Raw genomic sequence first — 13,429 nt, 5'->3', positions numbered from 1 at the left:
GATCTGTATCAGTTGCGATAGACTAAATTATGTTAGAAAAAATATCCTACAGTCTCAGTGGCTTAAAATCACAAAGTTCTTTTTATGGCTCATGATACATATCTATCGTGGATTAGTGGAGGCTGTGCACAAAGTTCATTGTTGTTACTTAGAGATCTCACCTGGTAGAGCAGCCTCCATCTTGAATATTTCTGGTGGTCACATCAGGGAAAAAGACAGCTCCAGAATGTCTTATTCTGGCAATTAAGTACTCCAGTCTGGAAGTGACACATATAATTCTGCTCACAATTTATTATCCAGATTTAGTCAACAATCACATGGCCTCACCTACTTAGAAGGGAGCTAGGTAGTGATATCCTACTCTTTACTAGGAAAAGAAAGAGAACTAATTATAGTTGATGAACAATACTGTGACCCTTTGAAGGACTGAAAAACATTAAAATTTACTAATGTGAAAAATTCTGAACTGTGCAGACAAAAATATTTTATAAAATTGCCAGCGCCAAAAAGAAACTGTCAGTGATTCGCGGGTTAAATATAAGACTTTTCAACCTTCAAGTGTTTTGTAAATTTATGATAGACATAGGTATTTTTCCATGTCTCTAAACTTTTGTCAGGGATAGCTCTTCTTCCCTATTGGTTTTCTTTTTCACTTCTTGAAACTTTCTGCTCCCTGAATACTGAGGACAGATACATGACTTTCTTTATCTTTCTTGGAACTCTGCACATTAATCATTCTGACTAGCCCTTTTAGTTAGTTATTTTTGGCTGATCCACTGTTTCCCTACCTAGTTACTGCATTTGATTACATAAAACAGTAATATAATATATAGAGAATTTGAGTGATATTGCATGGAGAGAAGAAGTTAGGGCAAAAATGACAAAGGAGAGAAAAATGGTAGGGGATGGGGAAGAAAAGGCAATTTGTGCTAGAATTTATTAGAAATAGTGGAATTAAATTGGTCATCTATCAGAATAAGAGGGCAAATCCCTAAAAGAGTGAGATTTAGTGCTTGTGCTAGGGCAGTAAAATCATTTGTTTCTCTTTATTACTTCCATTTATCCTACTTAGAAACAATCTCAGGTACTGCTGTTTATTTCACCAGGTCAGTGGTGGTCATTTAGCACTACGATATGAAAGTTCTTCCCCTATTCTTCATCCCTGGCAGGAAGCCCCAGACAATGGCAGACGACCTCGGTTCTCACATGTTCAGTCCCCAGGAGGTGACTGCAATCACTTGATTTTATTCAAACAGGCCTATAAGTATTTTTCTTAAAGAATATATCCTGTTATACTAGCCTCCCTAATTAAATGGAAAATTTTATCAAGAGACTTAACTATTCAGTTTTGAGACCTCCTACTAAAGAAAAAATGAGTATTCTTTTATTTTCTTTTGAATCTTTTTCAATTACCATTATTTTTCCATGAAGTATACTCTCTTTTGTAGTTCCACAACAGATTCATGGTGACTACTGATTAACATTTATATTAAAATACTTTTTTCTGAGCTAGACAAACTAATAAAAATGACAAACGAGTTTTTTCAACATATCTTTCAATGACAAAAGAATGCTTGTTAAATTGGAATTAAGATGAAATAAACTGAATGACTTGGGCTAGTTTTTACTTAACTTCCAAAACTCATCAAACCAAGAAGCAATGTGAATATTTTTCTATTTCTACCTTTTATTATTGGGATAAAGAATCATTGATCTACAATATAATATTCAATATGCTGATAATATTTATTTGTATAGGTGGTTGAAGTTTGAAGAAGATGTGGAAGATGGAGGAGAGAGGTGGAGCAAGCCCTATGTGGCTACTCTTTCACTGCACAGCTTGTTTGAGTTGAGAAGTTGTATTCTGAATGGAACTGTGTTGCTGGACATGCATGCCAATACTTTAGAAGAAATTGCAGGTATATCTTCCCCGCCCTTAGCCTAGTTCACTCTTATGGCTGCAGCTGATTTTTGTTATTACCTTTTCCTTATAATTCTATGCAAGCGTGACTTTCAGAAAATAAATTCTTATGATCAGCATATGAGGCCTTAAAAATAATTTTCTTCTACCTTCTTATTTAAGATAAAAGAATTTGAATCTTAGAGAAATATGGTCGAACTGGTCCAGTGGCAGGTCTAGAACAAGAACCTAGATACCCTGACACCTATTCAATATTTATGGTTTGTCAGTATCTTATTTAATTAGACTGTAACCACTAGGAAATTGAGGGGGAAAACCCATAAAGCTACAGACTGATTTTATCAATATTTAAGTCCATGAAATGATCAAATGAAAAAAATTTAGTAAATGGGGAAAATGTTAGTTTAAAAAAGAACAGAAAGGGATTATCATTTATTTTAAACTGAATTAAAACTGTTGAATACCAGAGGACACCAAGTGATGCAGTTGAGATTGGTTTGTAATTTAATACTATGGCAAGCCCCTGGGAGGAATGATTTTTATTGGAAGCCTTTTATGGCTATATAACACAAGCAGTGATATTTAGGAAGTGTCTTACTGTTACTTTAGCAATAGAGACAAAGAACTTATGTATCTTTTGATCTGGAAAACAAACACATTTTAGTAAAAACAAAATAATACAAAAACACAGAAATGAGTTTTGAAAGAATGTAAATGAAATGGTTAATGGAGGTCTTAAAAATAAAACCAAGTCAAGGACTCAAGCAGTTTATAAAAATTCTTAGTTTGGAAGAAAAATAAAAAAAGTAGTTCCATGTGGATGTGGAATTATTTGTTAAGTAGAAAGACTTAAGGGGGACTTCAATGTCTTTATTATATTGTGGAAATGGGAAAAAAGAAAAGACAAAACAAAACTCTGTGTGTTTTTGATTATATAAGTGAGAGAATGTTATAGTAGAAAAATAATGTATCTAATTTAATCCTCAGAACAGCTTCATAAAGTAATCGTCATCTCATTTTTCAATGAGAAAATAAAAATTCTGAAACTTTTGTGGTCCAGGTTTCATCAAAGGGACTCTGACTTTAGCCCATGTTCCTTCTGTTAAACTACAACTATTGTCTGAAAAGAGTAGGCTTACAGCAGACGTTGTCCAAATGTTAATGGTAGTTCAATTAATTTAACCTTTATTTATTTATATCTGAAACTAATAGAAAATAATATTGAATGTCAAAAAATAATAATAACGAAATAAACTGGAAAAAAATTATTTGGTTGTTGGCACCGATGGGCATGCATAAATTGCAGTATGTGGAAAGATATCTTGACTTACAATATTAAGCAAAAAAAAAAAAAAAAAGAAATGAAACAGCAGGAAAAATAAGATTTCCCCTTCTTTCATATAACATCTATAAAGAGATTACCCTTTAAAATACATAATTAGAGCCTAAAAGACTATAAATTTGAATATAGTATACTTTTTAGAAGAACACAGGATTCAATAATAGGTCACACTAATTCAAGAGTATTTGATACTATGTGTTATCAAACAAAGTTATTACAGTGTTATTAACTATATGCCCTATGCTGCAAATTACATCCCTATGACATTTATTTTATAACTGGAAATTTTAGCCATTTCACCTGCCCCAATCCCTCCCCTTCTCTGGTAACCACCAGTTTTTTTTCCTGTTTTAATTTGTTTGTTCATTTGTTTTTTTGTTTTTGTTTTTGTTTTTTGTTTTTTTTAGATTCCACATATAAATGAAATCATACATTATTTATCTTTCTGGCTTATATCACTTAGCATAATACCATCTTGCTCCATCCATGTTGTAAATGCCAAGATTTCATATTTTATGGCTCATTAATATTCCACTGCATTTTGTACCACTTCTTCTTTATCCATTTATGTATTAATGGACACTTAAGTGACTTCCATATTTAGCTATTATAAATAATACTGCAATGAACATAAAGGACCAATTATTTTTTTTTTTGTATGTGTTTTTATTTCTTCAAATAAATACCCAGAAGTAAAATTGCTGGGTCATATGGTAGTTTTAGTTTTAATTTTTTGAGGAAGCTCCATACTGTTTTCCATAGTGGCTGTACCATTTTATATTCTTAACTGTGTATGAGGGTTCCCTTTTCTACACATCTTCGCCAACACTTGTTATTTTTGTCTTTTTGATAATAACCATCCCTACAGGTATAAAGTGATACCTTATTGCAGTTTGATTTGCATTTCCCTGATGATTAATGATGTAGAGCATCTTTTCAAGTGCCTGTTGGCCATCTTTATGTCTTCCTTAGAAAAATGTCTATTGAAGTCCTGCCCATTTTTCAATTGAGTTTTTGATTTTTCGATATTAAGTAAGTTTATCAGATGTATGATTGCAAACATTGTCTCCCATTCGGTAGTTACCTTTTTCATTTTGTTGATGGTTTCCTTTGCTGTGCAAAATTTTTTAGTTTGATGTAATCCCACTTGTTTATTTTTGCTTTTGCTGCCCTTGCCTGAGGAGACTGGGTCAAAAAGTATTGCTAATACTGATATTAAAGAGCTTATTGCCCATGTTTTCTTCCAGGAGTTTTATGGTTTTAGGTCTTCAAATCTTTAATCCATTTTTAACATATTTTTACATATGGTGTAAGATCGTGATCCCATGTCATTCTTTTGCACATAGCTGTCCAGTTTTCCCAATACCACTTATTGAAGAGATTGTCTTTTTTCCATTGTATATTCTTACCACTTTGACAGTAGATTAATTGACCATATATGTGTGGGTTTATTTCTGGGCTCTCTATTCTAGTCTATTGATCTATGTGTTTGTTTTTATGCCAATAGCATACTATTTTGATTATTATAGGTGTGTAGTATAGTTTGAAATCAGGGAGCATGATACCTTGGCATTGTTTGTCTTTCTCAAGACTGCTTTGACAATTTGGAGTCTTTTGTCGTTCCATACTAATTTAAGGCTTCTTTGTTCTAGTTCCCTGCAAAACACCATTGGTATTTTGATGGTGATTGCATTGAATCTGTAGACTGACTGTTTTGGGTAGTGTGGACATTTTAACAATATTGATTCTTCCAATCTATGAGCTTGGTATACCTTTCCATTTATTGTCATTTTCAGTTTCTTCCATTAATGTCTTATGGTTTTCAGAATATAGGTCTTTTACCTCCTTGATTAAATTTAGTCCTAGATATTTTATTCTTTGTGAAGCAATTGTAAATAGGATTGTTTTCTTAATTTCTTTTTGTGATAGCTCTTCATTAGTGTATGGAAATACAACCTATTAATCCTGTAGCCTACGACTTTGCTGAATCCATTATTGGTTCTAATAGCTTTTTTTAAATGTGTATAGAATCTTCAGAGTTTTCTACATATGGTATTTTATCATCTGCAAATAGTGATAGTTTTGCTTCTTCCTTTCCCATTTGATTCCTTGACTTTATTTTTCTTGCCTAATTGCTGTGGTTAGCATTTCCAGTGCTATGCTAAGTAGATGTGGCCAGAGTGTCTTCCTTGTCTTGTTTCTGATCTTAGAGGAAAAATTTCAGTTTCAACTTTAGCTGTGCCCTGGTTGTATATAGCCTTTATTATACTGAGGTACATTCTTTCTATATTCAGTTGGTTGGGAATTTTTATCATAAATGGATGATAAATTTTGTCAAATGCTTTCTTTGTATTAAGATGATCATATGATTTTTATCTTTCATTTCATTAATGTGGTATATCACATTGATTTGCAGATGTATAATCTTTATATCCCTGGAATAAATTCCACTCAATCATGGCATATGATCCTTTTAATGTATTGTTGAATTTGATTTGCTAATATTTTGTTGAGGATTTTTACATCTATATTCATCAGGAATATTAGCCTGTATTTTTTTTTGTGTGTGTGGTGTCTTTGATTATGGGATCAGGGTAATACTGGCCTTATAAAGTAAGTTTGAAAGTTTTCCTTCCTCTTCAATTTTTTTGGTACAATTTGAAGACAGGTATTAATTTTTAAAAAACTTTTTGGAAAAATTCACCTGTGAAGCTGTCTGGTTCTGAACTTTTGCTTTGGAAGTTTTTAAATTACTGGTTTTTGTTTATCTTTTCAAAGAACTGGCTTTTAGTTTCATCCATCTTTTCTATTTTTTTTTTTTATCTCTATTTTATTTCCACTATGATCTTTATTATTTTCTTTCTTCCACTAACTTTGGCTTTGTTCTTTATCTAGTTCCTTTAGGGATAAAATTAAATTGTTTATTTGGGATTTTTCTTGGACTGGAAGTAGGCACGTATTGCTCTGAACTTTGCTTTTAGAACTGCTTTTTCTGCATCCCACAAATTTGGGAAAGTTTTATTTCCTCTTTCATTTGTCAGAGGTATTTTTGTTTTACTTTCTCTTTGATTTCTTCATTGATCCATTGGTTGTTTAGTAGCACATTATTTAATCTCCATATATTTGTGTTTGTTTTCTTCCAATTTTCTTCTTGTAATTGATTTATAGTTTCATACCATGTGGTTGAAAAGGATGCTTGATATGATTTCAGATCTTTTAGAATTTATTGTTTTGCAGTCTATCATGTGACTTATCCTGGAGAATGTTCCATGTGCACTTGAAAAAATGTGTATTCTGCAATTTAGCTGAAATGTTTTATGTATGTATATCTGTTAACTTCATCTGTGCTAATGTGTCCTTTAAGTCCAATGTTTCCTTACTGATTTTCTGTGTGAATGATCTATTCATTGATGTAAGTGGGGCATTAAAGTCTCCTATTATTGTTGTAATAGTATCAGTTTTTCCCTTTATGTCTGTTAATATTCACTTTATATACTTAAGCATTCCTATGTTGGGTGCATAGATATTTAGAAATGTAATACCCTTCTTTGTCTTTTGTTACAGTCTTTGTTTTAAAGTCTATTTTATTTCATATGAATTATTGCTACTTCAATTTTCTTTTTGTTTCTCCTTGCATGGAATATCTTTTCCAACTTTTCCCTTTCAGTCTGTATGTAGACTTTACATCTGAAGTGAATCTCTTATAGGCAGCATTATAGATAGATCTGTTTTTTTTTTTTTTTTTTCATCCATTCAGCCACTTTATGTCTTTTGCTTGGAGCATTTAGTCCAGTTACATCAAAAGTAATGTCGATACATATATACTTTTTGCCATTTTATGAATTGTTTTTTGGTTTTTATAGTTGTTCTTTTTTTCTTCTCTTGGTCTCTGCTCTTGTGGTTTGATGGTTTCCTTTAATGTTATGTTTGTGTTCTTTTCTCTTTATTTTTTGTGTATCTATCGTAGATATTTGGTCATAGGTTACCATGAAGTTTATACATGTTGAGATATACACATACATACACACACATACATACACACCCCCTGATCTATTTTAAGGTGATAGTCATTTAACACATTCTAGAAGATCTACATTTTTACTCTCCCTTGTTTTATGTTTCTAACATTGTATTTTACATTTTTTCACTTTGTGTATTTCCTAACTACTTATGGTAGTTATCGTTGATTTTACTACTTTTGTCTTTTAAACTTCTTGCTAGCTTTTTAAGTGGCTGATCCATTGGTAATCTACTTTACCAGTGAGATTACTTTCTTGTCTATATTTTCTTATTTCTAGTTATGTTTTTTCCTTTTGTGTGCTTCACCAGGTCCCTTTGGCAAGACAGCTAGATTAGGTATGGGTTGTGCAGGTTCTGGAGTGCACTGCACTGGGGCCGCCTTAGTGGGATGACTGGAGTTGGAATGCACATGGACTGAGGAGTCCCAGGACATGCTGTTCTGGGGTCATCTTGGCAAGACAACTGGAGCTAGAGTAGGCATAAGCCATGAGTGTTCTGAAGTGTGCAGCACTGGAGACGCCTTGGCAAGACAGCTCAAACTGGTGTGGGCTTGGGTCCTGGGGTGCACTGGGGCACACTTGACAGGCTGGCTTGTGTATCTGGACCATACACTGACCCACTCTATCAAGAAGGGGAATATAAAAAATGGCTCACTGGTTCCTCTGATCCTATAGAGACTTCTAGTTGCTCCTTGCCCATCTGGCAAACACTAGGGTTAGTAAATGAATTTCCTTCACATATAGTCAAGGTGTCCTTTAAATTGTCTTTTTTGCTGTGCCCCAGGGCAGGCAAGTCTGTATGGGCACCTCAGTGATATTTCTTCCTACTGCAGGTCACTTCATTGGGGCAGAGCTCCTATTGTCACCATGTCTCTGTCTCTTCTACCCTTCTCAATTTGGTCAATCAGCTCCCAGTTTTCTTTAGAAAGAATACCTCTGTATGTAGGTGTATGTTAGGTGTGTACGTAGGAGGAGGTGAGTTCAGGGTTTTCCTGCCTGCCGTCTTGGACCCATCTTCTGTGAGATTCTCCACCACACATCTTTATATTTTAATTAGGGATCAGATAGTTGGGCTTTTCATAGTATTTTGAACTTTAGGAAACTCTTTGCAGTTTAGGAAGCTATTTTTTATAATTCTACAATGTCTTTCTGATACTTAAGACAAACTGGGGGCTTAATATTATTATTGTTATCCTTACTTTGTAAATAAAGAAATTGAAATTCAGAGGTTAAAGGTTTTACCCCAAATGCGTTTATTTCTGCTACTTATATCAGTGAAAGCATTACCTTTGAAAATGGATTAATCCAAATGAATGTTGGACTGGCTACATATATTGAAGCTGTCAAATTCTTTAATCTTGCAAAATGAGCCTCAGAAAATATGCTTCATCGTATTACCAGGCTTTACATTTCTTAAAGCATATAATTTCTACTGCTTTCTTTATGAATTTATTCCTACCAAAAAATCTTGTCCCATTAATTTGGCTAAAACTCTGTTGTTTATTTTATCACCTAGGCTTGATTTTATTGTCTAAATTTATGCTTCCTTTCCCTAACCCTACCCTTCCTCAAACTCAGTTTTGTAGAATATGTGAAGGTTGTTAGTTTTTGAAAACAAATTGTAACTTCTAAGTTTATCCTTACAAATGAAAGTAGTTCAGTAGAAGTCTTAATATCCCAAATAGCTTTTTAGTATTCTTTCTGATCTTGTAATTAGTCTGTATCTTTCTGTCTCTAAAGTAGCCCTACTCGATTATCCCATTTTCAATGTAGATCAGGCTGTAAAATGACATTAATAAGATGTGAATAGTGTAGAACTAATGCCACATAGAAAAATATGATTACACATACTTGTGTTGATCATTATGACCTTAGATTATAATTTGACTTATTTAATTGAAAGATATTTATTTCTACCCTTAATAAAATCTCATTTAAACATTCTTTCTATAGCTCATAATTATTTTTATTGTTTACTCATTTTTACTTTGTGAATTTAAGCTGTATTACAAAGTGTGTAATAAATATGCTTTACATTTTTAAGACTTCTAACTCTGTAAATTATTTTCATGTCCATTATTATATTTTATTGTCACTGCAACTGTATGACATAGGGAGGAGCTCTTTCCGCATTTTATAAACAGATAAACAAAGTGATATTTCACAGGTACCACTTGCAGTGATGGGAACAATTTTTTTGATTAACCTATAATTATAAATTTTGTTTTATTTCATGATAATTTGTGACCACGGTGATTAACAATAAGACATGGAATTTTTTCTTTACTTCTTACTTATCATATTTTTCTACACTAGGCAGTTACTAAATGTTAGTCACTAGTCAATTTTCCAAAAGCTAGGAATAATAGTTTATCTTTAAGGGTTCTAAACGCTAATGCTCTGCAGCATTAATGTTTTCTAGACATTTCTTAGCAGAGGACAATAACCCAGATATTGTTTTAGAATGATGAAGGATTTTTATATCAACGTTCTGATGTTTTTAATAGACTCTTAGATAATTCTTTAAAGAGATTTTATAGACTTAACAGGAGAAAAATCCATTTGCATCTGGCAGGTCTGTCAAGAATTTCTGGTATAATTAAAGTAGGATTTTCTTTTGGATATAGTTAATTTTAAAATGTCTATTTTTCAATGTTTCAAGGAACTCAGAATAAATTTAAACTTCTTCCTTCAAAATATTACTTAACCTTTCAAATGCAAAATTCTCCAGATATATTTTTTTTACCACAATTTATTCTGATATAAAGATGAAATTAAATGTTTTTAAATTTTATTTATATAAACCATAGGCAATTTTATGGCCTATGTTAATCTCTTTGAAATTCAGCAATGTTAAGATGAATGCTAGAAACTGTCTCTCTGCAGCGTGTATACTTTTACCTAATTCAATGAGAGTAAGAAATTAAAACTAAATCAAAGTTAGTACCATGAACAGATTATCAATTACTGCTCTCAACTCATTAAAATCACTTTTATTCTCTAAAATCTTTTATTGAAATAAAAAATATGTAATTTGCTCCACTTAATGTAATCTGTAAATATAAGAATATAGGAATAGTCATATATATATATTTTTAACATGCCTGTAATATTACTGTTCTTGGTCTGGAAAGTAAGTATTCTCATTTCAAAGTAGTTTACATTTTTAGTATACCCACTCCTGTTAGTGCTATCAATAAAACTGTAGAATTTAGCACTACTATTTTCCACTCCTCCCCCAGTGTATTTTAAAATTAAGACAAAGAATTTATAAGATTATCATTAAAGAGATCAGAGATTTATATAGAATCTGTAAAATCTTATAGTCTCTAGAGGCTTTCATTCAGTAATCAAGATGGATTGGTCATGATAAAATAATTGCCTGATTAGAATTAAAATTACTTTTTACATGAATGCTACTAGTTTTTCCAGAGCTAGCTTAGTGCTAGAAGAGTGTAACCTATTTATCCTTTATCTTCCTGTTTCTTTATTATCCAGATCCTGGCATTGTACTCAGGCAGGCTAGACTGTATTATTTAGGCATCATAGCCTGTTGAGATTGTAGGACTTGACTCTGGGCCCAAAGCCATTATGGTCTATTATCCTTTCCTACTTTTCAAGGTGAATACTAACATATATTAGAGTAGTGAAGAGAACAATGTGATTAGTGAATCAGAATTCCTTTGGTACTTGAATATCACCTCCATATAATTTATATTCTTAAGCAGAATGATTAACTTTTCCAGTTCACTAAGATATTATTTGATGAAGTTATACTTCAGAGGAGTTTACTGTGTGTCTAATGAGCAGCAGATGAGTGCTTTTTTTTTTTTCCTGTTTGCTTTCAGTTATGTGACTGTTTTAAAAAAATATCTTATCTCTGAAAAACTGTGAAGCTAGTGACTTACAGGTTTTTGCAATGCTCAAGCCTGGAAATTCCTACTGTGTTTTAGTAGGAATTAAAAGTCATAACCATGTGCGTGGTTTATTATATTATTCATTTTGACTCTGATTAGAATATTGAACTGACGATACATATCATGGCTTACAGATGAAACTGCCTTACATTTTAATAACCTATTTTACAACTCCCATTATGAAGTATATAATTCATATATTATATACAATTTTCCATCTTAGCAAAGTTTCAGTGTAAAGTCACATATGCTGACAATTTCTTATTTCCTTTATTCCAAATTAATCTAGTAGTATTAGAACTATTGATCTCCAAAGAACTTAGATATAGATGAAATATTCTCTATTAATATGCATTTTCAGAATTGGAAGGGACTTTAGAAATAATTATAGTGAACATTACATTACAGCTGACTCCTAAACTTGCATTCTTTCTTTTCCATTGTAAACAGCAAAGTGATAGAACAAAGGTTGGCAAATTATGCTCTGTATGCAAATATGCCCCACTGCCTGATTTTGTCAGGCTTATGAGCTAAGAAAGGTTATTATATTTTACATGATTGAAAAATAATAAAAAGAAGATTAATATTTTGTGACATGAAAATTATGTGAAATTCAAATTTCAGTGTCCATAACAAAGTGTTTTTGAGACATAACTATGCATATTTGTGTGCATGCTGTGTATGACTACTTTTATGCTGTAAAGGCAGAGTTGGTTAGTTGTGACAAAGATTGTATGGCCCTCAAAGCCTAAAATATTTATTATCTGACCCATTACAGAAAATGTTTGTCTACCTCTGGTTTAGAGAACTAACTCTAGAGTGAAGGGCAGCTCTTGATTAGTCCAAGCCAATCATGAGGAGGCTGGTCATCTTTGCCAGTGACTGGCTCAACATAGTCTGGGCTGTGTCAGTTGGACATGGGAAAATTTTTCCTGGGAAGGGGGATATTAACTTTTATTTTAAGAAAATTCTCAAAAAGGCAAAGAATCTGTGGATTTGAACAAAAATATGTATTTCCTTTTTTTTTTTCTGGCAACCATTTTTTGACAATAAGGAAAAGTAGCCTGAGGTTAAAGCTCACACCTAGTGGAAGGGAAAGCTGACAGAATCACAGAAAAATGGAATTAAATCCCAGTCTAGTTTTGACCTGTCATGTGAACCAATGTAATTCATTATTTTAGTTTGATTAGGTTTTTCTGTTATTGATAAACCTGACTTTACCACCACTTGATATACTATTATAAAATACAGATGGATGTACTAAAACTACATTAAAACCACAGTATTCAAACCACGGACCCATACCTACTTAATGAGAGTTGCAAAGGAAATCTTGTACTGGGAATTATTCACTGAGGGTCTCGATCTTCCAATCAGGGCATTATGTGCCTTATGTCTAGTCCTAGCTTCAACATATGAGATAGATATTGTCTCCAATTTACAAAAAAGGACTCCAAGATTATTCAACTTTACGATATCACACAGCTAGAATGTGGTATAATGACTCAAGCTTATTTTCTTATCTATTTCCCTTTCACACTGAAGGAAAATATTGCTTTTAAGGGAGAATTCTGCTAATTTTCAAATATTTAGTGTTTTCAATAGGGCAGTGGAAGACAATTCATTGTGATCTGCTTGCTTCACATAAGGAGTTAGAGTCTCAAAAAAATAGAGTTAACATTTGATCAATCATCTAAAAGCAGATTAATTATACTGAGATTTATCGAGGTGATCTTTGTATTACCAAGACACTTAAAATGCCTTTATTCATTTTCTTATTTTATAGGCATTTCCGACACTGCATATGATAAATCTTAATCTGCTTAAATATAGCTTTCTGAAATCTAGCTTTTTATTTTTTGTTTTACAGTTATAGAAGACTTTTTGAAATATAAATATGTTTTCAAGTAAGGTTTGAGAAAACTGATTTTATATCAATATGAAAGAGTTGTTTATACTCCAAATGCAAACAACTAGGTAGATGCCTAAGACTCCTTGCATCAGATTTTTATAGATGGACTTTTGTTTGCTTAAAGAGGAAATGTAGAAATTATTCTCTACTAAAAAAGGGAGAAAAACCATATTAAAATATAAGTATGAAACACTTTGTTTTCAATATGATTATGGCCACTTGAAGAATCATACTCTATGAGATCATTACGTATTTAAAATTGAATGGTTTATAATAAAAAATTCCTCATCTTTCTTGTGTATCATTTCTACAAAGATA

The 13,429-nt window shown here is 32.1% G+C and overlaps 1 protein-coding gene across 8 annotated transcripts in view; it reads left to right on the top strand.

Annotated features, from left to right (window-relative positions):
* Nucleotides 1-13,429, top strand: part of SLC4A10 (solute carrier family 4 member 10) — a 235,689-nt gene that overhangs the window by 122,779 nt on the left and 99,481 nt on the right. For 7 of the 8 annotated variants that reach the window (XM_036236083.1, XM_036236080.1, XM_036236085.1 and 4 more), the window contains exon 5: nucleotides 1,759-1,919. The exons of the other annotated variant lie outside the window; for it this stretch is intronic. In XM_036236083.1, coding sequence (XP_036091976.1) covers nucleotides 1,759-1,919 — 161 coding nt within the window. The remainder of the gene's footprint in view (nucleotides 1-1,758; nucleotides 1,920-13,429) is intronic. 8 annotated transcript variants of the gene reach the window in all.

Source organism: Rousettus aegyptiacus, unplaced genomic scaffold, assembly GCF_014176215.1.
Source record: "Rousettus aegyptiacus isolate mRouAeg1 unplaced genomic scaffold, mRouAeg1.p scaffold_m13_p_2, whole genome shotgun sequence".
Classification (NCBI taxonomy): Eukaryota; Metazoa; Chordata; class Mammalia; order Chiroptera; family Pteropodidae; genus Rousettus; species Rousettus aegyptiacus.
Note: the sequence above shows the minus strand (reverse complement) of the source record. Positions and strands in the feature narration are given on the sequence as shown.